We start from the raw sequence: 20,989 nt of genomic DNA on the forward strand, positions 1-20,989 counted from the left end.
AAAGTATCGAAATAATCACGCATGCACGACTGTGTCGATAGTCTATCGGCACTCAGGCTTGCATTTTTATCTCTTCGATAGTGACATTGATAGTGATAGTTCTCTGTCATCGATGATTTTTTTGTCACCTCTAGCACATATACCTAAAAGTCATTGTGCCGAAAAGTTGTGAAAAAGTGAGTTTTCTGTGAGCTGCTGAAAAGAAAAAACAAAAAGTAGATTCAAGCAATATTTTATTTGGTTTTAAAAGTGCACAGGTAAGAAGTCTTTATAAATGTAAACATATTTACAATTGAACCCGTCGTTTTGCCACTGCCATATACTACTACCACGGGTTCGCCTTGCCGCCGTCGCTGTCGCCGCCATCTTGTATATTGTGTGGAAATTATGGTTTTTCACGGGTTGTGCATGTGTCTGATTCTAAGTTTAATGGACGCGTTGTGACCTTTCTTTGTTCCTTAATTTGTATCGAATTGCTTGCACCCTGCCTCAGTACAAATCAAAATGAAAAATTGCATTGCTTCTTCTTCTTTCACTTTGAGGTCGCGGTCGCCGCCGCCGTTGTCGTCGTTCTCAAGCTGCGCTGCACCCACGTCAATAACGCGTAAACAAACAAAAAGAATACAAATCGCGTACGCTAACGCTCAAGCTTCCCAAGAAATTGAATAAACGCAAGAACCGTGGACGACGCCGCAGCCGAAACCGTCGCCGTGATGCCCGGAGCCGGCACGTTCAAGTTGTTCATCGGTAATCTCGATGAGAAGACGCAAGCAACCGAATTGCGTGCGCTTTTCGAGAAATACGGTACTGTAGTCGAATGCGATGTGGTGAAGAATTATGGCTTTGTGCACATGGAAACCGAACAGCAGGGTCGCGATGCCATACAGAACTTGAACGGTTACGTGCTGAACGATAACGCCATCAAGGTGGAGGCCGCCAAAAGCCGACGCGCCCCCAATACGCCGACAACGAAAATCTTCGTTGGAAATCTAACCGACAAAACGCGTGCGCCGGAGGTGCGCGAACTATTTCAGAAATACGGCACCGTCGTCGAATGCGACATTGTGCGCAACTATGGGTTCGTGCATTTGGATTGTGTCGGTGATGTCCAGGATGCTATCAAGGAGTTGAACGGTCGCGTTGTCGATGGCCAGCCGCTCAAGGTTCAGGTATCCACTAGCCGGGTACGCCCCAAGCCGGGCATGGGCGATCCGGAGCAGTGTTATCGTTGCGGCCGTTCCGGTCATTGGTCGAAAGAATGTCCGCGTTGGACAGGCACTGGTGGACGTGAGCCACCACCACCGCTGAGCGCCGGCGGCTACAGAGATCGCATGTACAGTCGTGATCCGTATCCTCCGCCACCGCCACCGCCGCCATTCCTGCGTGATCGCATAATGGACGGCTTTAGGGTAAATGCAGACAAACAACCAATTTGGCTACTCCCGACAGGTCGTTTAAGAGATTCTACTGCTCAAAACCCCAAAAATTCAAACGTTATTTCTCGAAGATATTTCAAAAATAATCAATTGCTTGATTTCATAATTCAATGTCTCCAGCAATCTGATTGTTCGAGGTTTTCAGCAGTTAATCTTCAAATCGACTCGCCGCGAATATCTTAAATGCATCAACATATAAACTTCAATGTACCCAAAACAATTTACGCTAAACAAACTAACTGTCTTGGATTTTAAAACTATAGGATTACGATTACTATGACCGCCGTTTCGAGGATTCACGCGATCTGTACGAGCGTCGCTATCAGTCATCACGCATGCGTGACTTCCCACCGCCGCCGATTTCCCGTCGTGAACCAATGCCCCTGCCCCCACCGCTGAGCGGCAGTCTGCGTTCCTGCAGTGTCTCCCGTGGCTATGACACCATGTTTAGTCGGCGTTCACCACCGCCGCCACGCAGCAGCAACGGCATGAGTCGTTATGGGTGAGAAGATACCAAACATCTTTACCCCTGATTATTTTATGTTTTAATATTTTGCTTTCTAATCATCAATCAGCTCACCAACGCCGCATGGCTATGAGGACTTCAGTCGTGACTCTTTTGACGAGCGTATGATTTCGTCGCGCGGCATGCGCGGTCCTTCACCGCCAGGTCGCCGCTATGCGCCCTACTGAGATGAGTTTTATTATAACGGCAGCAGCTGAGTGACAGCAGCAGCTGCTTTGGGCGGTGCATTTGCAGCAACTGCGCCACCATTAATACCCATATACAACTTTAACGCTTTTAACGGTGCATCATGTTGGCTACTCTGCTGGTCGCCGACGCATCATTATCCTCAACTGCAGCAGTTGCCGTTCTTACATATGTGGATACCACCGCCATGGTAATCCCGTACGCGTAATCAAACAGAGCAATAACAAACGCAAAAACAAAATAATAATCATCATCATCGTCCATCTAGGCATCCCTATCATACCTATCATAATTATGTAGCACTGACTGATAATGACGACAACAATAATGTGGCAGGTAACAAATATTACCAGCATTATATGTTTCATTATTTCATCAAAGAAGTTCATTCTTAAGCGTAAATAACTACAAACTATTGGATTTGTGTGATTAGAATAAACCAATAAACTTCAGCACCAATATATGTTTGTGCGATCGTGAAAAAAGAAACAAAAATATAACCATGTGAAGACAACATAAAAAGTGCATCATAAAGTTACTATCAAAAATATATTTGTATGTGTGAAACTATTGTCTAGAAATTCATAGTGAATGTTGTGTAGCTTAGGGGCAGTCATATTAGAAAAGTATTAAAATCGACGACGACACTACGCCTTGGATGAGGGTATAATGCGTATCACCTTGGAAGTCGCCAGCAGCTCATCAGATTCTTCAGTGATGGGCGCGTTTGCGTCGTCGGGATCATTCGTGATGTGTTTCGGCGACGTGTGCAGTTCCTGCAGCGGAACAGCCGGTTTCTCGAATGTTGGTGGGATAAGTACGCGACTGAAAAAAGGTCAGGATTAGAATGTAATATGGATCCAGTTAGTCAGGTACTTACTTGCTGCACAGCAGCCAGATCATAGAAATCAGCATCATAATCGATGTAAAACCGAATGTCCAATAGGTGCCGAGGCGTGTGTAAATCGAGCCAACGAATACGGGACCCATGACACGGGATAAGCAGCCCGCGCCGGTCATCATGCCCATCCAGACGCCTTGCGGGCGTGGTCCAAGCACTTTGGAGAATATTGTCTGTATCAGAGTAACGCCAATGGGATAACCCACTGACGTTAGTGCGAATCCAATAATGAACTGTGTCAATGTAAGCGCTGGCAGTTGAGGACACCAATCTTGAGTAGGTGGACAACCCAAATAGATGGGATTATCGATAGTAAGATTGGCGCTAGCGTTGAAGGCCACCGCCAGCTTGGGCGGATCCGGTCCCCAGGGTATGTAAAGCAGACGACCCACCACCATCAAAGAAAAGCCGCCCCAGATGAGCACAAAGCGCTCAGCAAAAAGCTTGCACAGCGGTTCAATAAGCACAAAAGTGACCAGAGATATTATGGCTGCTGTGGCCATAAATATGCCCATATAGTAGAGTGCTTCGTCATTGGTCCAGGCAAACATATCCATGGTTAGCGATGTACCCAAGCTGAAAATAGGCAACTGACATTAGGCAATAACTTGAACTGTGTTCAAACTTACGTCTCCAGCAGCACAAAGTTGAAAACCAGCACAAAGAAGGCCACAATTAGCGTCCAGGCGGAATAGTAATTCGGTTTGATTGCCTTCCAGGTGTCACGCTCCGAGGTGCCGCCTTGCATTACCATAATCTCACGTGCGGCTATTTTGTGTTCCTTGAATATGCCCGGCAGAAACATTACAAAGTTACCCATGCTCATGAGCACGTTTATCCAGCCGGAGGCGGTGTACATGTTCACGTGCATAGTGCCCCAAAACCAAACATGACCGCTCCGACCAAGTGGCGTTACCAACGCCTGCAGCCCGGGACCAATGATGAAACCCAGCACCTGGGCAAGAGATACCATGGAGACGGCGTGTGTGCGCTCGCTTAGACGCGTAGCCGCCGACAAATAGGAGCGGCAGAGTGCAATGTTGGCCGAGCTGACGCCGATGAGGAATCGCGAGGCCAGCATCCAGTACTTGACATTGTCCACAAGTTCCAGCGACGAATACAATGCGCTGGCCAAGGTGAAGAGCGCCAGCGAGAGCAACAGCGGTAGCCGTATGGTGCCCAGCTTGTTTCCCCACCAACCAAAGATGGGACTGAAGATCATTTGGCCTAATGGATTGGCTGCCACAATCATGCCCATAAACTCTTTGCCCGCACTGGGATCTAGCTATAGGGATGCTTGCGTAAGTGTTTGTGTGCGGACATGGAATTTGGACTTAGTACGCACCTCGCTTAGGAATGGCCAAATGCCGGTTAATATGATGCTAAAGCCCAGCGCCATGAGGAACATCGTAAAGTAAATGATGCGCACGGATCGCCAGCGCTGCGTATAATCCTCCAAAGTTTCCAGATCATCGTCTAGCTCTGCGGGCATCTGTTTGATTTCCAAGCGTGCGCGAATCTTGCGCCAGGACTCCATGATAAGCCTGTGGACGCAATTGAAGTATTTGTATTTCCTTAGCGTTACCGTCGCTGGTTCATGCTGTGAATAGTCAAGAGATTTTGTGGTGTCCATGATAAGTGGAGGTAAGATATATGAGTAAAGTGCGTGTATGTATATGTATATAAATATATATACATATATATTTGGATATATGTGTATGTATAGTATTCTAATAGAAAAAAACAAATTGTATCTGGCTTGCTTGGCCTTGGGCTTATCTACATAAGCAGGTGGTCAATTTATAGAGCAGCGAAATTTTATGGTTTTAACGCACGTTTGGCTAATTATTAAAATTGGCTTGTGGCAAAATTTATTGCAAGTAATTAAAACAAGTTATGTCATAGGTTTCGCTTTGGGTAACAATTACAGGGTATTTAGCAGCAGAGACGCAACAAACTCTATTCCTGTCCATCAGATGATAAACAAATGCCGATTTCTCAGCTGTTTTCTTTTGTTGTTTTTTATCATCAAACAAATTAACGGTGCTTATCGTTGCCAACTCGTTAATACAAACGGCTGTATGCATGTGCGTATCTATGTATGCGCTATATGTGTGCTAGTTTAGTCACATATCGCTGTATTTGTTATCTTTTATCGCTCTGCCACGCGAGATACTTTAGCATGTTTTGTTGCAAACGGGGGCTTTGGCATTTTATTACATGATTCTACATTTTACGCAATGCAATTCTGAATGTACAACAATTCGATTGGGGTTTCGGAGATCAGTTTGTAAATGCAAATAATTTGTGTAAATAGTTGGTATAGAGACAAAAAGTACGTCAATTTCCTAGGGTATTAGTCATTTTCCCCTTTTATATACTTATATATGCATTTGTCAATACTTGTTGAATCATTCATTGATTCCAGATTTCAATTGACCAACAAATTTCAATTGGCTTTTTTGGGGGTAGATGTGCTCCAGTGCGGTCTATTAATATGATGGTTCAGTGCTTGAAGTCGAACTGAGCGTATTTCGGTTCAACGAGCTCTCAAATTTTGTATATATATTTACTTATGCGACACACAGCTCTGATAATATCTTTGCTTGTTTCATTTGGTTGCGTTTGCATATAGTATGCGTACATTTGTATTTACTTCTTTGTTTTTATTTTTGTTAATGCATACACACACACATACACACACGCAACACGCTTGAATTCACACAGATACTTATTGTCATCGTCTGCACAGCAGCAAACAAGCAGCGGGGCGAAGGGGAACTGCATGATACAGCTATGTGGCTGATTTTTTTTTTACTTTGTTTTATTTAGTTGCACTTTGTAACACTACGAATACATTGATTGTAATGTTGAGATATTTCGCTCTCTTTGCGTCTGCTTTGATTTAGTGAAATTTCTCTTTCTACCACTTTTTAAGAAATTGTTAACTACCTGTTGAAAAGCTGTTTAAGTGTACTGCGTAGAGCAACAACTGAAGACGCACTGCTCGGCACAACTGATCCACACAACTGGAAACCGTTGGCGTCTGTTGCCAACGTTTGACCGAGACATCGTCGCTCTCTTTAATGCTCTTCCGCTTGTATTGATTAACTGCAATCCCCATAAGTATGCATTTCAATTAGTTAAGGCTCGTTTCTGGGTCGCAGCCTCAAAGCATGCATCACTTACACTTTCTACAATCGCACTGACCCAAAAGAAGCTTAATATCAGCGTTGCCAGCTGCCGCTTACAAAGTTGCTGAATCCAATGTTAAAAATAGCTGAATACACTTTCTAAGCACAACTTGGCGATTAACAGGGTTGTTAAAAGTCGCCATTGTAATTTCTATCGTTTCCAGCTGATGGCAACTGTTAATAGCCACACAAAGCTAGAAAATAGCTGAATTGACAACACTGCCATCCGTATATGGCCACACTTAGCTAGTTAATAGCTGAATTGACAACACTGCCCTGCTGATTGTCCGCAGGTTTTCAACAATTATTTGCACAAGTATCCATTTTTCTATTTAACAAAATTCAAGTCCCAGCACTCAAAGACATTAGAAAGTTTTATTTTCAAATAAAATATACGGCATTCCTTCAAAAAGGATAACGGAAATTATAAATAGTCTTCCAGACAATGCACAGCCGTTCGAGAATCCTTAAAAATAGAAAACAGACATAAATGGGACTACCGAAATTTACATCTATTGTTGTCCACGCAAACGCCTCAAACGTTGCTGCCGCAGCCAGGGGAATAAGAGACCGCGAGGTGCCAGGGGCACCAGCGGTGCTGGTGGCACAGCAACGGGTGCCCTAGTTGTCGCAACGGGCGTTGGGTCGGCGTCGTTATCCCGAGTTCTCTGCCTGAGCCGCCGAGGCACACGCTCCTTGCGCGGAATTTTCTTGGGCAGCACATCGTTCATAATGTTCAAGCTGAAGACATCGCCACTGTTGTCGTCGGCGGACAAATGGCTAACCGTATCCTGAAGCACGCGAGGAATACGCTCCATTACTTGCAGGGCTTCGCGAAATGAACGCATATCTGGTTTGGAATTTGGCGCTTTCGTCTCGGATTCCTCTTCAATAGAATCGATTCTGATTTTGCGCGAGGAACTTTTCTTTGATTTTCTGGCAGTTTGGTTGTCGTCAGTAAAATGCTGACGCCTAAATAGTGGAGCGGGACGATAAAGCCTTGGAGCTGTATGTTCTAGGAACCATGGTTCCCGCTGAAGCATTGGCAACGGACCTTCTGTAACCGCTTGACGCTTAAACGAGGCAGCTTTTTCCTCACGCTGCTTCTGGCCCCGCGTGCCCAGTGGAGATGGACGCACCAAGGAGCTGGCGAAATCGTTAAACCACTCCAGGTGGTCCACGGAACGCTTGTGGCGTGCAAGATCCGATTTCTTTGCTTTAATGGATGATGTTTCCAATGCGTTCAGTGACAAAGCTGCGCCTTTCACGCCTGCCGACGATGGCTTGTAGATGATAATGGTGGAACGACGATTACGTGTTGTCTTGCCGTCCACAGCACTTCTCGTCACAAGCTCGCGCTTCTGCTCGAACTGTTGGGCATTGCGTACAAATCGATTGCTACTTGGTCCCTGGATGAGAATCTCAAAGGGCGATTCCAACGTGCGCGCATTCACCTGCATGGTGTGGATACATTCCGTGTCCGAGTTCTCGTCGTTGCACTCGCAGATGCACTCCTCGCCACAATAGAATCCAAGGCAACCGCAGTGCTCGCAGAGCGCCTTGCAGTTACGTTCGTGCTTATGCTCGACCAGTGGATTGTCATAGCGCGATGTTGAAGTCGACGGAGCAGCTGTCGAATTAGACGTTGGCACACCTTCGGAATTGGATACTTGAGCTATCACCACCAATACCGTGATGACAATGGGGCTGATGTAGAAAGTGTTATTATGTTTAGACCGTATCATCATGTGTGCACCGCCTTAGCGTCTTTCCAATAGGGTTTTGGCAGTGCATTGGCGATGCTCTGTGGGTTATATACGCTGACTGGGTGAAATCGTAGACGTTATTTTAGTTTTTCGTTGCTGCCGCTTCGTGACTGTCAGTCGAATTTTGATTTGTTTTGCTTTACTGTTCGCCGGAATTTTCGCTGACACCGTGTGATCTTGAGACATTTTTAATTGAGCACATATGCAATGGTTATTAATGTACGTATTTCAACTGCTTTGGTTTTAGGGTCAGCTTAGACATTCGTACTAAATATAATATTCTTATATTCGACCAAGGCCGAATTCTTGCACTTGAACTTCATACAAGAGATGTTTTGCTAGCGCAAAATGTATACAATTTATTACAAAAATCAACTAAACAGATTTCAAAAAGAAATGTTCGCAGATTCATCGACGTTTTCCCTTGCCCTTTTTGCCACCGCCGCCACCACCACCAGCTCCAGCCCCGCTCGACTGTGGCTGCGGCTGAGGGTCATTTGTTTTGTTCTGTCGTGTTTTCAGTTGCGGTATTTTACCGGCTACATGCCTCATGATCGACTCACGCGTCGAGAACTCGCTATTGCACAATGTGCCGTCCGCGTTGCGTAGTTGCACGCGCACCCGACCCCGGAACTGCAGCTCCCTGCTCTTTTCGCGGCAGTACTGTTTGTTTTCCACAACAAATTGTACATTGGACACTGAGAGCACATCACGAATTTCAACATAGGTGGGGTTTTCAACGCAATTCTCTTTGGGAAGTCGTCGGCCTTCCTGGCGAGTCTTTTTGCTGTTAATATAGGCTGGATAAATGCAAATCCATCTGGAAAACAAAGCTGCAGGTGTAATTGTCGTCGCTGTTTGTGTATTGCTTTATTACCGCTCCACTTCGGTATGCTTCATATTCGGATGCCAATTCATACGCACTGGCGGTGATGCTGCCATTATTCTAATGTGTCTTCTGACAAACAAAGCGTTAAAAGATTACAAAGTTTATTTACTTAATTTCCACGCAGGCACCTTGCTGAACTATTTAACGAATCGTTATCGATACTATTCCGATTTGCAGAGTTGCGGTTTCTAAAGTGCTGCAAAACGATTTAAAAAACTTACTTATACAAAATTAACTAGGGTATTCCGTTCTTTTTTCTCCAATCAAAAATGTTTATTTGCTTGGACTAGGTTTTTTTTGTTGATTATGCGTATGGAATTGCGAATATTGTTTTAATTTTATTTGTTTGTGTGGCCAGCTATTTCATAATTATAAAAGAATTAATATGAAAAAATACAGGTGTTAATTGTAAATAAGAATTCTTAAAAGTGTAATTAGTGAGAACTGAATTAAAAAATATAATTGACGAACAAGGGTAGGATATTAAACATTTTTGTCATTTCCGTCCAATTTTCGTGACGAATAAGAGCATCATCCAAAATCATCGTACTCTATCGATATCGATATATCGATAAGACAGCAACAATCTTCCTAAGTCTGTTTATAGTTGGTTTATCTGGTACGTTGTGCGATTGGTCTGTCTGGCACTGTCTGCTTTAAAGTCAACCACATCGAGCGGACGAGCGAACAATTCTAGTCACGCGTATTGAAAGCTTGGGCAACGTCCCGCTCAGATTACCAACCGTTGTCGTGGTCAATCAACAAATACAAAGTAAACGCAAACACAACACGCGCGTCACAATGGACGAATTAAATGGCATACTGCAAAAAACCAAAGATAAATCAACGCAAAAGGAGCAGGACGAGGTAGCCATCCCACCCAAGCCCAAAACCAGTTAACCGTTAACCAGTGGCAGCGCTGCCACTTGATCTTTGACATTTTTGAGCTGCCGTCTGTTTGCTGGACTTAATCGAAGCACTAACCTTCTGAGTTTATTTTTTGTGGCTTATTTACATGCTCTGTTGACATCGCCCACGCACAGATCTTGTTGCAGCCCTTTACGTACATACAGCAAATACCTGGCAAACAGTTTCGCTCCGAGTTGGCCTTGGCCTTCAATCACTGGTTGCTTATACCGGCCGAAAAGTTGACGCAGATTGGCGAAATTGTACAAATGCTGCATAATTCCAGTTTGCTGTAAGTAGACAAATACATTTTCAATTTATTTATAGGTGTGTTGAAATATTGCATTTTTACTAATCATTTGACCTTTGCCTGGTTGCGTTTTATATTGCCTTTGCATTTTGGCTTTTGTTTACATTCGCCGTACACCCAACACGTTCGCACCGTTACCTTCACCCCATCATCCACATCATCCGCATCGCCTCATGTTTTATCTCACTTCGCTCTTACACATTTGTATTTGTGTATTTACATATGTTTGTTGTTGCTAGCCTTTTGTTTAGTACTGTTTACAATTTAGGTTCAAAATTTATTAGCGCGTTAAATTCGAAAAAAAAAACGTAAAATAAATAAAAATAAAGAAAGAACCGAAAATAGTTTCCTGTGCAAGTGTGAAGTACAGAAAGACTATAAACTTTGGTACGTGGAAAAATTGGAAATTTTGTAAAAACAGATTGCATTCGGATGACGGATGACGTGCTGCAGATTCAAGAAAAACATTTTTAGCTGATAATAATATAAACTCAAAGCCCTTGCACTTCTATAGCATATCATATAGTAACTTTTGGTTGGCTCAGATGGGCATTCTATTATCTGGCAGCTGGCAATTGCTGAAATTCATATCAGATAATATTTCATATCGCACTTTTGTATATACTTTGCATTATCATCATTGGTCGGGCACTTAGCGTGGAGTATTTGTATAGAATTTGGGCAGATGACTCACACTTGCACACTCTAAACACACACACACACACACACGCACACACTCACACACACACACACACGCACGCGTCAGCCCAACGGGCCGACCTTGTTTGTACGTGTGGGTACATTTTGGGTATTTGCCTTCGAAATCAATCCCAAAATTTGAACAAAGGCCCGCAGCGTTCTGTTTATGATAAAATTCAATTGAATTTATTTGCAAAATGTGCCTTTTCATGCCTCGCAATCGAATCGCATTGAATGTTTAGATTTTTCACTGTTGAATCAGAAAGCAGCAGAAGTATGTATGTCTGTCTGGGCTATAGAAAGAGTATTAAAGATGCGCAACAGTTAATCTTTGAACTCCATCAATTAAAGTGCCTGACAAAACGTCGCAGGCTTTAATTGATGCACTCCCATGGGTAGCTGTTCCTTAAACAATTCTCAACAATAGCTGGCACAGTAGCTCTCACATATATATATATGTATTTATATAAGATATGTATATATGGTTATCAATCTCTTTGTCGTCTGCCATTGTTTGGCTGCGCCTTTCGACTTATTTTTCGCTTCAATCATGGATGCTAATCCTGTCTCTTTGCCACCTGTCGCTCTGCCCGTGCCGCCCCCAGCGCCTGTTATTCAAATGCAAATGTGCTGAAATGTCCTTAATGCCGCTTAATATCCTGCATTGTTCTGGCAGACTGACAGCTGAGAGCTGTTATCGCCGCGCCTTGGCGTCCGCCCACTTACTTATAAATGGGTTTCTACACAAGTCTCCCTTGGCTCGTGTTTTTTGTTCAAATGCATTTTCATATCGACAAAAACTTGCTTTTACAACTATGCCAGCTGCATTCAGTGGCAAGAACAGAGCTTCAAAGGCGTCAGCATCGTCATCGTCATCGTCATCGCCATCGCCAACGCCATTGTCATTAAGTCAGCTTGTCGACAGCCATTGTCACAATATTGTAACTCTTGAAATGCAACATGCCCGCCCCGGCCCGGCCCACTCCGCTCCGCTCTGCTCCGCTGCTGTGCCCAGCACCCACCCCACTCGGGCCACCCTCCATCCTCCGACCACTTAGGTTGACTGCCTTTGCGCATCGCTTGAACGCCCACGATTCCAATTCCCTACAAACGTTTGCAGCCTTTCACGCGCGCAAACATTTTTTAATTACGCAAAATGCCTGCTGCCCAGTTTAGTTTGCCTTGCCAGCGGGCGTGTTATTGAAGTGATATGGGCCTCAAACTGGGTTTGAAATTTATGTACTCTTTTTTTGTTTGTTTAAATGTTGCCTGTGCTTAGCATATAGCGAGGTCTGCTTCATACTCATAATTTATTAGACCTGCAATTTGTGGGGTTGATAGATAACAGCCATACTTTTACCCTAGTTTGCTATTAGTTAGTTTAATTCATGGATAACAGCCACACAAGCTAATATTTATATGTGTGTGTTCTGAACACTAACTTACAGCATTGATGATATTGAAGACAATTCGATACTTCGCAGAGGTGTACCCGTGGCACATTCCATTTATGGCGTGGCCAGCACCATCAATGCGGCCAACTACGCCCTGTTCCTGGCGCTGGAAAAGGTGCAGCAATTGGGACATCCAGAGGCAAGCTGGTTTCACCCTCATTCATCAAACCTTATCAATAATCAATACGTTTGTTGTTTGTATATTGTGGGGCAGGCGACCAAGGTTTATACGGAACAGCTGCTGGAACTGCATCGCGGCCAAGGCATGGAGATCTACTGGCGCGACAGTTTTACATGTCCCTCCGAATCTGATTACAAACTGATGACTGTGCGTAAGACTGGAGGCCTCTTTATGCTGGCCATTCGCCTTATGCAGCTGTTTAGTGACAACAAGGAGGATTATTCAAAGTTAACAGCCATTTTGGGCCTATATTTTCAAATACGTGATGACTACTGCAACCTAAGTTTGAAGGAAGTAAGTGCAACGACTTATAATCATTGCGAATGCTGGGTCTTAGTGCATTATTCTTCTCATCTATTCAGTATACGGAAAATAAGAGTTTTGCTGAGGATCTCACTGAGGGCAAGTTTGGGTTTCCAGTTATACATGCGGTGCGTACGCAGAAACAGGACAAACAGGTTTTGCGTAAGTTCTTCGAACTAACCTCGTTACGGATTTTTATTCCACATTCAACTGTTTTTCTACCCAGACATTTTGCGTCAGCGTACGCACGACATTGAGGTCAAGAAATACTGTATTAGCTTGCTGGAAAAACTAGGCAGCTTTCAATACACTCGCAAAGTGCTTGAATCTCTTGACGTGGAGGCGCGCGCCGAGGTTCTTACTAAATCTTGCTTGTTATCCTTGGCAATCTGACTTATGTTATGTTCCCTTTGGCTTGACAGGTGGCACGTTTGGGCGGTAATCCCTATATGGATAGGCTGCTCAATAAGCTGTTGTCTTGGAAGACCAGCGACAGTGCCAGCATCACGCAGTCGAATCAAATCAATCACAACAATGTCACACGCAGCCCCAACCAGAACACTCTCAATTGTAATTAACAGCCAAAGAGGCAGAAGAGGGAGCAGTTGTGAATTGCAAATGGCAGTGCCAAAGCCCACGCCAGAGCCGCCTCCTCTTTTGCTGCTAATCCAAAAGCAACGCAACAGCCACAACAGCAGCAGCAGCAACAACAACATCAACATCAAGCAGCCTGCTTTAGTGCGCCGCTGTTGCGTTTTCTGCAGAAACTGAAAATTTTCTAAGGATTTTATTATGTATTTGGTTCAGTTTGCCTCCCAAAGCTGCTACAGAGCAAATGGTTTGAATTTATTTGAACACAAAACTTAGGAAATTATTGATTTATTGATTGATAGAACCAACACAGCAGCAGCCTTACAAAAAAATGTTAAGCCAAAAGTTAATTGATAAGCCAAGCTTATGAAGAGCTAGCGAAAAGCCACAGCTTCCCATGAATTTGTTTGTTTTTATATAAGGTCCTATATGTTATTTTCGATTAAAAAAGGGTAAGTATTTAGTTCGTAATTATAGAAGGTTCCTTCATTTTGACTGTTGTATTTCTAAACGTATTTTGTATGTATGTACTTCATTATGCAAGCAATTTTTTCTAAACTTTCTAAATGTCTCATTATTCACTTTGTATCGAAAACATGCTCGAAACTAAATGTGCACTTCCTTTATTGACGTTGTTCCATTTTACATTTGTTACAAAATGTTCGAATATTATACAAATACAACAGAATACAAATCGCATGCATACAAATATTTATACGTATGCATTAACTAACAAATTGTTAACGTTTTAAGCAACAAAAAAAAAAACTGAAAACATATTTAAATGATACACGAAAAATGTTAAAATGCACTGCACAGCAGACAATTTTTTGCACTATATATACATATATAATATATATTTTTATGGTATACATGGCACGAAAAGAAAACTACTACAAATGCTGAAGAGATTTATTGTGAAAGAATAGCCGAGAATTTATTGAGCACGCCAAAATGCACCTCGTAATAACAATGTGCGAATATTACATACATATATTGTCATACACGAAAGTATCTTTGAAATATTTAAATAAAAATATTGTATTTATGCCAAGATTGAAGGAATACATGCAGGAGGTATTAAATAATCATAAGTATGTACATATTTTAAATCCAGGTTTAATGTTTTTATTTCATATATTCTATACATTCTTTTATAAGATCATTATTTATTAATACGCTACGTAAGCTACGTATCCTGCTCAATCATATCCATAAGCTGCAGAAACTCCTGGGATGTAGCATCGACTTCAGCTACAGGCTCAACATACTCCTCGTATTCTGCTTCGGCATCATCCTGAGAAATTTACAAAAAAGTTAACACAAAATATATGTTGGAAGTGATTAACTGACCTCGAAGCCAAAACAGTTATTGGCATTGATCTTGGGCTCCCGCTTGACCACAACTTCGTTATCATCGTTGACTAGCTGGACGACCATAAACTGGTCATCGTCGCCTTGTAGCTCTACGGTAAATTCGTTTGCATCCGGCTCCTCCTTGATACGGAATGTGCCGGCTTGAGTGGTAAGTTCTCGGTGGACACGCGGAGCTCTTAATTGGCGATTTATAATAATTGGTTTACTTGACGAGCTCTGCTCGCGTTCTCTTATTACGACAGTTTTGTTTGCCTTTCTTGTTCTTAAGGTGGGTGCAGTAAAAGTTTCCTCAACGACTTCGCTGGGCTCTTCTTCCTCCTCGTCTACTTCCTGCAACTCAGTGAGCTCATACTGGTCATCGATGTCAATAGAAATGGCATCGCCCTTGCCAAGTGCCTCAATATCCGTGCCATTGACTAAAGTCACAATGCTGCCATCCGGCTGCAGACGGACGCTACGTCCAAGTTTTAGTTTAAGCTTCTCCTCGCGCGCATTCAGCGTATCATCGTGTGTTTCCATGTGACGCATCAGATTGCCCTTGTGTGTGAAGACACGCGAGCAGCTGGGACAGGAGTGCATCTTTTCACGCGGTTCCGGCGGCTTGTAGTCCTCGTTGTGCATTAGATTTACATGACGACGCAGCAGCTGACGCTGCCGGAACGCTTGTGAACACAAGTCACATTTGAAGGGCTTCGTGTCCGTGTGTATGAGCATATGCGAGTCCAGATGCCGCTGAGATACAGAAGCATAGCTACAGAGGCTGCAACGATAGCACTTCTCGCCCTCGTGCGACTTAATGTGAAGCTTATATTGATAACGATCGGGCAACTCCTGGCCGCAACGCTTGCAGATGAGCGGCTTATCCGAGGTGTGCATGTTAGCCATGTGGGTGCGCAGGTCAGCCTTGCGGCCACACGTGGTCGGACACAGAGTGCACTGAAAGACTGGCTTGTCTACCACGCTGTGGATGAGTTTGTGTGCCTTGAGGGAGTTGGACTGCGTAAAGCGTGACTTGCATATGTCGCATTGATACTTCTTTTCGCCTGTGTGTATAACCAGGTGACGCTTCAGCTTAAACATGTCCTGCGAAGCGTAAGTACAGTGCGGACACTGGTACGGACGCTCGCCTGTATGGCAAGTCATATGGCGGCGCAGCTTTGTTAACTCAACGCTAGCATAGCTGCACTCTGTGCACTTGTGCGGCTTCTCCTTGGTGTGTTTGTAACGTGTATGTCGTATGAGCTCTCCGCTGGTCGTGAACGCGCTCTCGCACAGCTTGCACTTGTGCGGCTTGTTGCCCATGTGTGTGTTCAAGTGATTGACCAGACCCATGTTGGACTTAAAGCCACGCTCACAGATCGAACACTTAAATGATAGTTCCGAGTCGTGAGAGCGGACGTGGCGTGATATTAGGAATTTCTTATTGGTCGTATAGCTGCAATGGGAGCAGGCGTACTTTTGCGATCCAGCCGAGTTGCTTGCCGCCGGCTTTAGCTTGTACTGATTGCTGCTAAGCACAAAGTCAACGTCTGATCTGGCGGACATATTGGCTGCATTGTCGTCAAATTCATAGACCTCATCGTCAGAGTTATCTTTGCTCGCGGTTGGATCGTCGCTTTGATTTGTAGTATTTGCATCATTTACCGCGACAGTTAGCTCCGATTCGTCAAGAGAAACGGAAGATGCATCAACGACACTTGGATCATCCACAAGCTCTTCGAATTCCACCACCTTTTTATTGAAGGACTCCGACTCTGGCTCTGATTTTGTGGCCTTAGCTGAGTTTTTCGTGTTTGCGGAACGTAGATATGCTTTGGGTGTGCTGGCGGTAACTGAAGTCGTCTTCGCGGGCGTTCTCTTTGGAGGAGCGGGGCGTACATTAATTGCTTTAGGCGTTCTTTGTGGCGGTGCAGCCGGTTTGGGCTTGGCTGGACGCAAATTAATGGCTACACAAAAGAAGAAATGGCTGTGAAAGCGGGTAACGTGGTGACTAAATCCACTGCAAACCTTTGGATGCTGTGCTACTGGCAGCACGCGAAGCGCTACGTATTGATATAGCTCCTGTTTCTGTAGTGTTTGAGGATGCTTGTGGCTTGAGTTTCTTTTTGAGCTGCTGTTGTTTTCTTGGTGTAGTTTTTATGTAGCAGTTGCCTTCGTCGTCAATAAAATACTTGTCGTCATCATCATCCTGGTCCTCTTGTTCTTCTGTCTCCTCGGCATCATCGTCCAGGGCTTCACCATTTGTCTTGGCATCTTTGGCATCAACGCTGCCTTCCTCGATTTCCTTGTGAAAGTTGATTAAAAAGGACTGCAAATCCTCCGAATCCGAGTCGCGCGTGCGTTTTGACATTTTGGCTGTAAGCATTGGCAATTTTTATAAATTTAGCGCCAAAAACGTTGGTGCTGGTGGCGACCTACAGCGGACATAAAGCGTCCAGCGACCCCAAGCGGCTATTGATTTCTCGCAGGGCCGAGCCTTAACAGATCTATCAATCAAAGCATATCTGTAGTTTTTTTTTGTTTAACTTACCTTGCTTAACACAGCTCTTATATTTGGCAACCTTTACTCACAAATTGAGTAGGCTGGACAATTGTGTTCTTTTTAATAATAAACTTTACTTTTAGTGCAAAGAATTTCCGTCAGAGGCGAAACAACAGCAGCTGCGCAAAAGATGGCGGAATGGCATAGCGTTGCCACCGCTCAGCAACAGCTGCTAACAGTGCCATTTTGAGTATAGTATGCTTTTTGAGAAGCAATAACATTTGGCTTGGCGCGTTAAATTAGGTATACCGTCCATAAAAAACGATGCATAACTTGTTTACGCTTTTAGTTTATCCGAGATATAAATAATTTCAATACAATATTTACACTTATTCGTTTTGCGGCCTTAAGAAATGGGTAAGCAATTCTTTGCAAATTTGCGGTTAGCGCCCTGTTTTATAATTCCTGGAACTTTTATGCCCACACTTGCTTCACAATCAAAAATGTTATGGAAAATAGTATAGAACCCAAAACAAATTTTATTTGGCGTTATTATAAGTTACAAGTGTTGAATTTTTACATATTGCTTATGTCCAATATTTATTATTAATATTATTGGTTTTAAGTTTAAATTCAAAATAAAAGTTAGTTGCATAGATCTTACCCACGTACATGAAAAAGTGTCCCACAAAACTGATGTCCCTTTAGCCCCATGCGAACATTTACTCTTAAACTTCATTCTCATACTAAATATCAACGTATCAATAAATGCTGTCGAAAGAAACAACGTTAGAAGAGCCACCCAATTACTTTTGAAGATTATTATTATAATAATTAAATATTTGTTTTGAATGCTGATGACGCCCGAATACTCACATACTCTGCCGGTTGGGTTAGCCCGCATCGTTTCTGTGTACTTTAGGCATAACAACTTTAGTATGAGAAAGAGATTAAGTTTAATATGCGTATTGGTGGTTTTTAACTACATATTTATGAGCCGCTACATTAGATTGCATTACAAAATTTTGATTTTTGTTTTTGAAAAATACGTACGTTAGGAAAGTCCTCATCGAACCCTACGGAATGAATCAACACAATCCTTTCATCAGCTACTGCTGCTGCTGGTGGTGTTGCTGCTGCTTGGACATACGTACCAATTTGTTGCTAATGCATTTCTAACGATTATAACAATACGCATACATACCAAACCAACAAACACTCCCAAAGAATAACCCAAGCGGGCGGTTACGACGACGAATACGTACCCAAATCTATGCACAATGAACGTATAATCGGGTATGTCTATCACATACTCATGTCTGTTATTAGCGAGATCCCTAGCTTTTCGAATGGGCTAGAGGATGGACGTTTGTTTGTTTGTATCTGTTTTTTTTTTTTTTTTTTAAATGTATTATGCACTCAATACGTACCCAGAGCTTTACGGCTTTTAGGCTGCAAAGTGACTTCAAGTAGAAAAACGCTTTAAGGTTACAATTTATAGTTTGAATGAGAGTGTGAGAGAGGCTTACCCTAACGGGCCGACAATACTCGTACAGCATTACGCACAGGGGGCCGACACGCCCCACAGCCGGGGGACCGTGCTGAGAGATATTATATATAGCTCAATTTGGTATGTTTTGTTGTATATTTGTTTGCTGGGCACAATTAGGACTGTAAAATTACGGGTTACTCGGGACATTCGGGCTCTACGTACCGTACATTTACAACTCAACTTGCCGGAGGGGGCGGCTGTCGAACTATTAAATTTTCATGTATTATTTACTTAACAATTTGTTTAAGTTTCCGCTTACAGTTTTTGTTTGTTTGTTTGTTTGTCTGTTTTTCTGTTAGTGAACACGGATGAAAATCAAAGATAAGGATTAATAATATTTTATAAAAATATCTATATTGCTGTCTAGCTGTGTATTTAAGTCATTTATTAATTAAATAATAATGCAATTAGTTAATTTCTGCTGCTCTATTGTTGGTTGGTATTTTGTTGTTGCTGTTGTTGTTGTTGTTTTGTTTTTGTTTTTGTTTTCTGTTGTGGTTGGTTATTAATGCTACGTACGTGCGCTGGACACTGCCGTGTGCAACTAGATTCCGTTGCTGCCTCTCCACATATTTAGCGGCGATGGCGTTCGCGGGAGAAGGAGCGTCGCCTGTTGCCGAAATTGTTGTTGTTGAAGTTGCGGCGATCGCGCGGCGAACGATCTCTCGAGCGGGAGCGACGTCTATCATTGCGACGATCATTCGGGCCACCGCCTCCTCCTCCTCCACCACCGCCTCCTCCGCCACCACCACCGAAACGTCCTCTGTCGTTGCGCATGTTACGATCTCTATCCCTTCTCACATCGCGCTGATCTCTATTATCGCGATTATCTCGAGCGTTGTTGTCGGGGCCACCACCACCTCCTCCTCCTCCTCCCCCACCTCCGCGTCCGAGGCCGCGCCCATCAGCTTCGCGTCCACGGGGCGCGGCTCGTTCGCTCTCAACTTCTCGTACATTGGCCCGCTCGGCGCTTCTATCGCTCGATCTGTCATTAGTTTGTTTTTCTGCATCGCGCTGCCGCTGGCGCTCCCTGGAACGAGAGCGATGTACACGCGATCGCCGGTCCAGCTCGCGTCCACCTACAAAGTACCGATTTCTGCCTCTGCCGTCCTCTTCGCGATCTGGTATCTTACCCGAGCGCTTAAGTTCTGCCTTGCGCGGTGCTGCTGTCTTTTCCAGCTCGATGAGCTTCTCGCGTATGGTGAGAAAGCCCAGATGCAACTTACCACCAAAGTGGTCCGCCAGACGGATATCATTGTCGTGTATGCCCAAGTAGGCGGAGCACACTTCGCAGACGCGTAGCTTCTGTTGCTGGTAGGTTGAGGCTGGCATTGAGGTTCTGTATTCGTGCTCGGCTTTGATCTTCTTGCCGCGCAGCTCGTCAATTTCCTTCATCAGTTCCATGCTGTCTTCCACTTCGCCAGCTTCTCCAAGTGCCTCGGCCTTGGCCAGCTTTTTGCCAATCTCCTCCGCCAGACTGTGGACTGCATTTGCCTTTTCGGCCACCTCGGCCGTCAACTCCTCCTGCGTCTCCTTCAGCCTTTGCTTAGCCGAATCTGTGCGTCGATCACAATCCGCAATGAATGCTTGCAGATGCTCCATGGCCTCGATATCGTAGTAGTAATCACGCGACTTGGACGCACTTTCGTAATCTGCACGAAAAGCCAGATCATGCACTTTGGGACACTCACCAAGATCCATGCGCGTGGATGCCAGGATGTCGTGTGGGCAACAGTCCAGCAGAAAAGACTTGCAGACGCGTGCATCTGAGAATTTGAGGCCGCGTCCATCGTCGCCGTTTCGCGTGGTACCCATCAATTGGTCCAGCATAGCACGCATCTGATCTGTTGCCGACATTTTGTTGCTCGGCGCGCTCATTCTGCAGGCCGACTTTAATATTTTCAATTGCCTTTTTCCAACTTAACTTGTGCTGGTGAAAAATAATAAGGCGAGTTGTACGGAAAAGTTCGATTGAACGATTCACTGAGCGGAACGAAAAACTGAGTCCCTGCTGTTAATAACAGTTCATTTGGCTCATATTTTTCTGCCACCTTGTCACTGTTTGATTTATGTTGTTCACTATTTGTGAACTGTTAATAATCAAAACACTATTTGCTTACATAATTTAATCTTAAATGAGCTATGTGAACGTTTTAAGCAGAGAACTTACACACAGGAAAAGTTTAGGCATAAAGTGGTGAATTAAACTAGTATGTCAATTTTATTAAACTGTTAA

General features: G+C 43.9%; 7 protein-coding genes across 11 annotated transcripts; 2 read left to right on the plus strand and 5 right to left on the minus strand.

Moving 5' to 3' along the window:
• Positions 1-100: 100 nt before the first annotated feature.
• Positions 101-2,715, plus strand: lark (RNA-binding protein lark). Its single transcript, XM_015176163.3, has 4 exons — positions 101-257; positions 543-1,409; positions 1,700-1,938; positions 2,012-2,715. Exons 2-4 carry the CDS (start codon positions 714-716, stop codon positions 2,127-2,129), a joined length of 1,053 nt encoding a protein of 350 aa, XP_015031649.1. The 5' UTR covers positions 101-257; positions 543-713; the 3' UTR covers positions 2,130-2,715.
• On the minus strand, positions 2,684-6,142 carry Cln7 (CLN7/MFS domain-containing 8). Of its 3 annotated transcripts, none has more exons than XM_032434529.2 (5): positions 6,002-6,142; positions 4,395-4,649; positions 3,679-4,334; positions 3,029-3,625; positions 2,684-2,973 (listed from the first exon to the last, which is right to left on the minus strand). In XM_032434529.2, exons 2-5 carry the CDS (start codon positions 4,584-4,586, stop codon positions 2,796-2,798), a joined length of 1,623 nt encoding a protein of 540 aa, XP_032290420.1. In that variant the 5' UTR covers positions 4,587-4,649; positions 6,002-6,142; the 3' UTR covers positions 2,684-2,795. The 3 variants fall into 3 exon arrangements, with proteins under 3 accessions (XP_032290420.1, XP_015030844.1, XP_002046876.1); XM_015175358.3 differs by having other exon boundaries at positions 3,679-4,330; positions 6,002-6,044; XM_002046840.4 differs by lacking the exon at positions 6,002-6,142 and having other exon boundaries at positions 4,395-4,743.
• Positions 6,143-6,599: 457 nt separating this feature from the next.
• On the minus strand, positions 6,600-8,148 carry LOC6623271 (uncharacterized). Its single transcript, XM_002046841.4, has one exon. It carries the CDS (start codon positions 7,989-7,991, stop codon positions 6,756-6,758), a length of 1,236 nt encoding a protein of 411 aa, XP_002046877.1. The 5' UTR covers positions 7,992-8,148; the 3' UTR covers positions 6,600-6,755.
• A 194-nt stretch (positions 8,149-8,342) lies between these two features.
• Srp19 (signal recognition particle 19) lies at positions 8,343-9,056 on the minus strand. The gene is made up of 2 exons (XM_002046842.4): positions 8,887-9,056; positions 8,343-8,829 (listed from the first exon to the last, which is right to left on the minus strand). The coding sequence occupies exons 1-2, from the start codon at positions 8,949-8,951 to the stop codon at positions 8,418-8,420; spliced, it is 477 nt and encodes a 158-aa protein (XP_002046878.1). The 5' UTR covers positions 8,952-9,056; the 3' UTR covers positions 8,343-8,417.
• A 450-nt stretch (positions 9,057-9,506) lies between these two features.
• Positions 9,507-14,396, plus strand: qm (geranylgeranyl pyrophosphate synthase quemao). Of its 2 annotated transcripts, none has more exons than XM_070208016.1 (7): positions 9,507-9,765; positions 9,942-10,096; positions 12,298-12,411; positions 12,487-12,742; positions 12,811-12,913; positions 12,978-13,105; positions 13,174-14,396. In XM_070208016.1, the coding sequence occupies exons 1-7, from the start codon at positions 9,700-9,702 to the stop codon at positions 13,327-13,329; spliced, it is 978 nt and encodes a 325-aa protein (XP_070064117.1). In that variant the 5' UTR covers positions 9,507-9,699; the 3' UTR covers positions 13,330-14,396. The 2 variants fall into 2 exon arrangements, with proteins under 2 accessions (XP_070064117.1, XP_070064116.1); XM_070208015.1 differs by having other exon boundaries at positions 9,508-9,765; positions 12,262-12,411.
• Positions 14,397-14,441: 45 nt separating this feature from the next.
• On the minus strand, positions 14,442-17,407 carry CTCF. Of its 2 annotated transcripts, none has more exons than XM_002046844.4 (4): positions 17,250-17,407; positions 16,727-17,074; positions 14,696-16,665; positions 14,442-14,639 (listed from the first exon to the last, which is right to left on the minus strand). In XM_002046844.4, the coding sequence occupies exons 2-4, from the start codon at positions 17,067-17,069 to the stop codon at positions 14,532-14,534; spliced, it is 2,421 nt and encodes an 806-aa protein (XP_002046880.1). In that variant the 5' UTR covers positions 17,070-17,074; positions 17,250-17,407; the 3' UTR covers positions 14,442-14,531. The 2 variants fall into 2 exon arrangements, with proteins under 2 accessions (XP_002046880.1, XP_032290419.1); XM_032434528.2 differs by lacking the exon at positions 17,250-17,407 and adding an exon at positions 17,138-17,195.
• An 817-nt stretch (positions 17,408-18,224) lies between these two features.
• Positions 18,225-20,967, minus strand: LOC6623564 (putative RNA-binding protein Luc7-like 1). Its single transcript, XM_002046845.4, has one exon. The coding sequence runs from the start codon at positions 20,629-20,631 to the stop codon at positions 19,327-19,329; it is 1,305 nt and encodes a 434-aa protein (XP_002046881.3). The 5' UTR covers positions 20,632-20,967; the 3' UTR covers positions 18,225-19,326.
• Between the last annotated feature and the right edge of the window lie 22 nt (positions 20,968-20,989).

Source organism: Drosophila virilis, chromosome 3, assembly GCF_030788295.1.
Source record: "Drosophila virilis strain 15010-1051.87 chromosome 3, Dvir_AGI_RSII-ME, whole genome shotgun sequence".
Taxonomy (NCBI): Eukaryota; Metazoa; Arthropoda; class Insecta; order Diptera; family Drosophilidae; genus Drosophila; species Drosophila virilis.

Coding starts and splice junctions, on each gene's coding strand:
- LOC6623271 (XM_002046841.4), bottom strand. CDS start 7,991: ATGATGATACGGTCTAAACATAATAACACTTTCTACATCAGCCCCATT.
- Srp19 (XM_002046842.4), bottom strand. CDS start 8,951: ATGGCAGCATCACCGCCAGTGCGTATGAATTGGCATCCGAATATGAAG. Junction 8,830..8,886: donor AAGCATACCGAAGTGGAGCG/GTAATAAAGCAA, acceptor TTTGTTTTCCAG/ATGGATTTGCATTTATCCAG.
- qm (XM_070208015.1), top strand. CDS start 9,700: ATGGACGAATTAAATGGCATACTGCAAAAAACCAAAGATAAATCAACG. Junction 9,766..9,941: donor CGCAAAAGGAGCAGGACGAG/GTAGCCATCCCA, acceptor GCCCACGCACAG/ATCTTGTTGCAGCCCTTTAC. Junction 13,106..13,173: donor ACGTGGAGGCGCGCGCCGAG/GTTCTTACTAAA, acceptor TTGGCTTGACAG/GTGGCACGTTTGGGCGGTAA.
- Cln7 (XM_002046840.4), bottom strand. CDS start 4,682: ATGGACACCACAAAATCTCTTGACTATTCACAGCATGAACCAGCGACG. Junction 3,626..3,678: donor AACTTTGTGCTGCTGGAGAC/GTAAGTTTGAAC, acceptor GCCTATTTTCAG/CTTGGGTACATCGCTAACCA. Junction 2,974..3,028: donor ATCTGGCTGCTGTGCAGCAA/GTAAGTACCTGA, acceptor ACCTTTTTTCAG/TCGCGTACTTATCCCACCAA.
- CTCF (XM_002046844.4), bottom strand. CDS start 17,069: ATGTCAAAACGCACGCGCGACTCGGATTCGGAGGATTTGCAGTCCTTT. Junction 16,666..16,726: donor CAGTAGCACAGCATCCAAAG/GTTTGCAGTGGA, acceptor TCTTTTGTGTAG/CCATTAATTTGCGTCCAGCC. Junction 14,640..14,695: donor ATAACTGTTTTGGCTTCGAG/GTCAGTTAATCA, acceptor TAAATTTCTCAG/GATGATGCCGAAGCAGAATA.
- LOC6623564 (XM_002046845.4), bottom strand. CDS start 20,631: ATGAGCGCGCCGAGCAACAAAATGTCGGCAACAGATCAGATGCGTGCT.
- lark (XM_015176163.3), top strand. CDS start 714: ATGCCCGGAGCCGGCACGTTCAAGTTGTTCATCGGTAATCTCGATGAG. Junction 1,410..1,699: donor GCATAATGGACGGCTTTAGG/GTAAATGCAGAC, acceptor TTAAAACTATAG/GATTACGATTACTATGACCG. Junction 1,939..2,011: donor AACGGCATGAGTCGTTATGG/GTGAGAAGATAC, acceptor ATCATCAATCAG/CTCACCAACGCCGCATGGCT.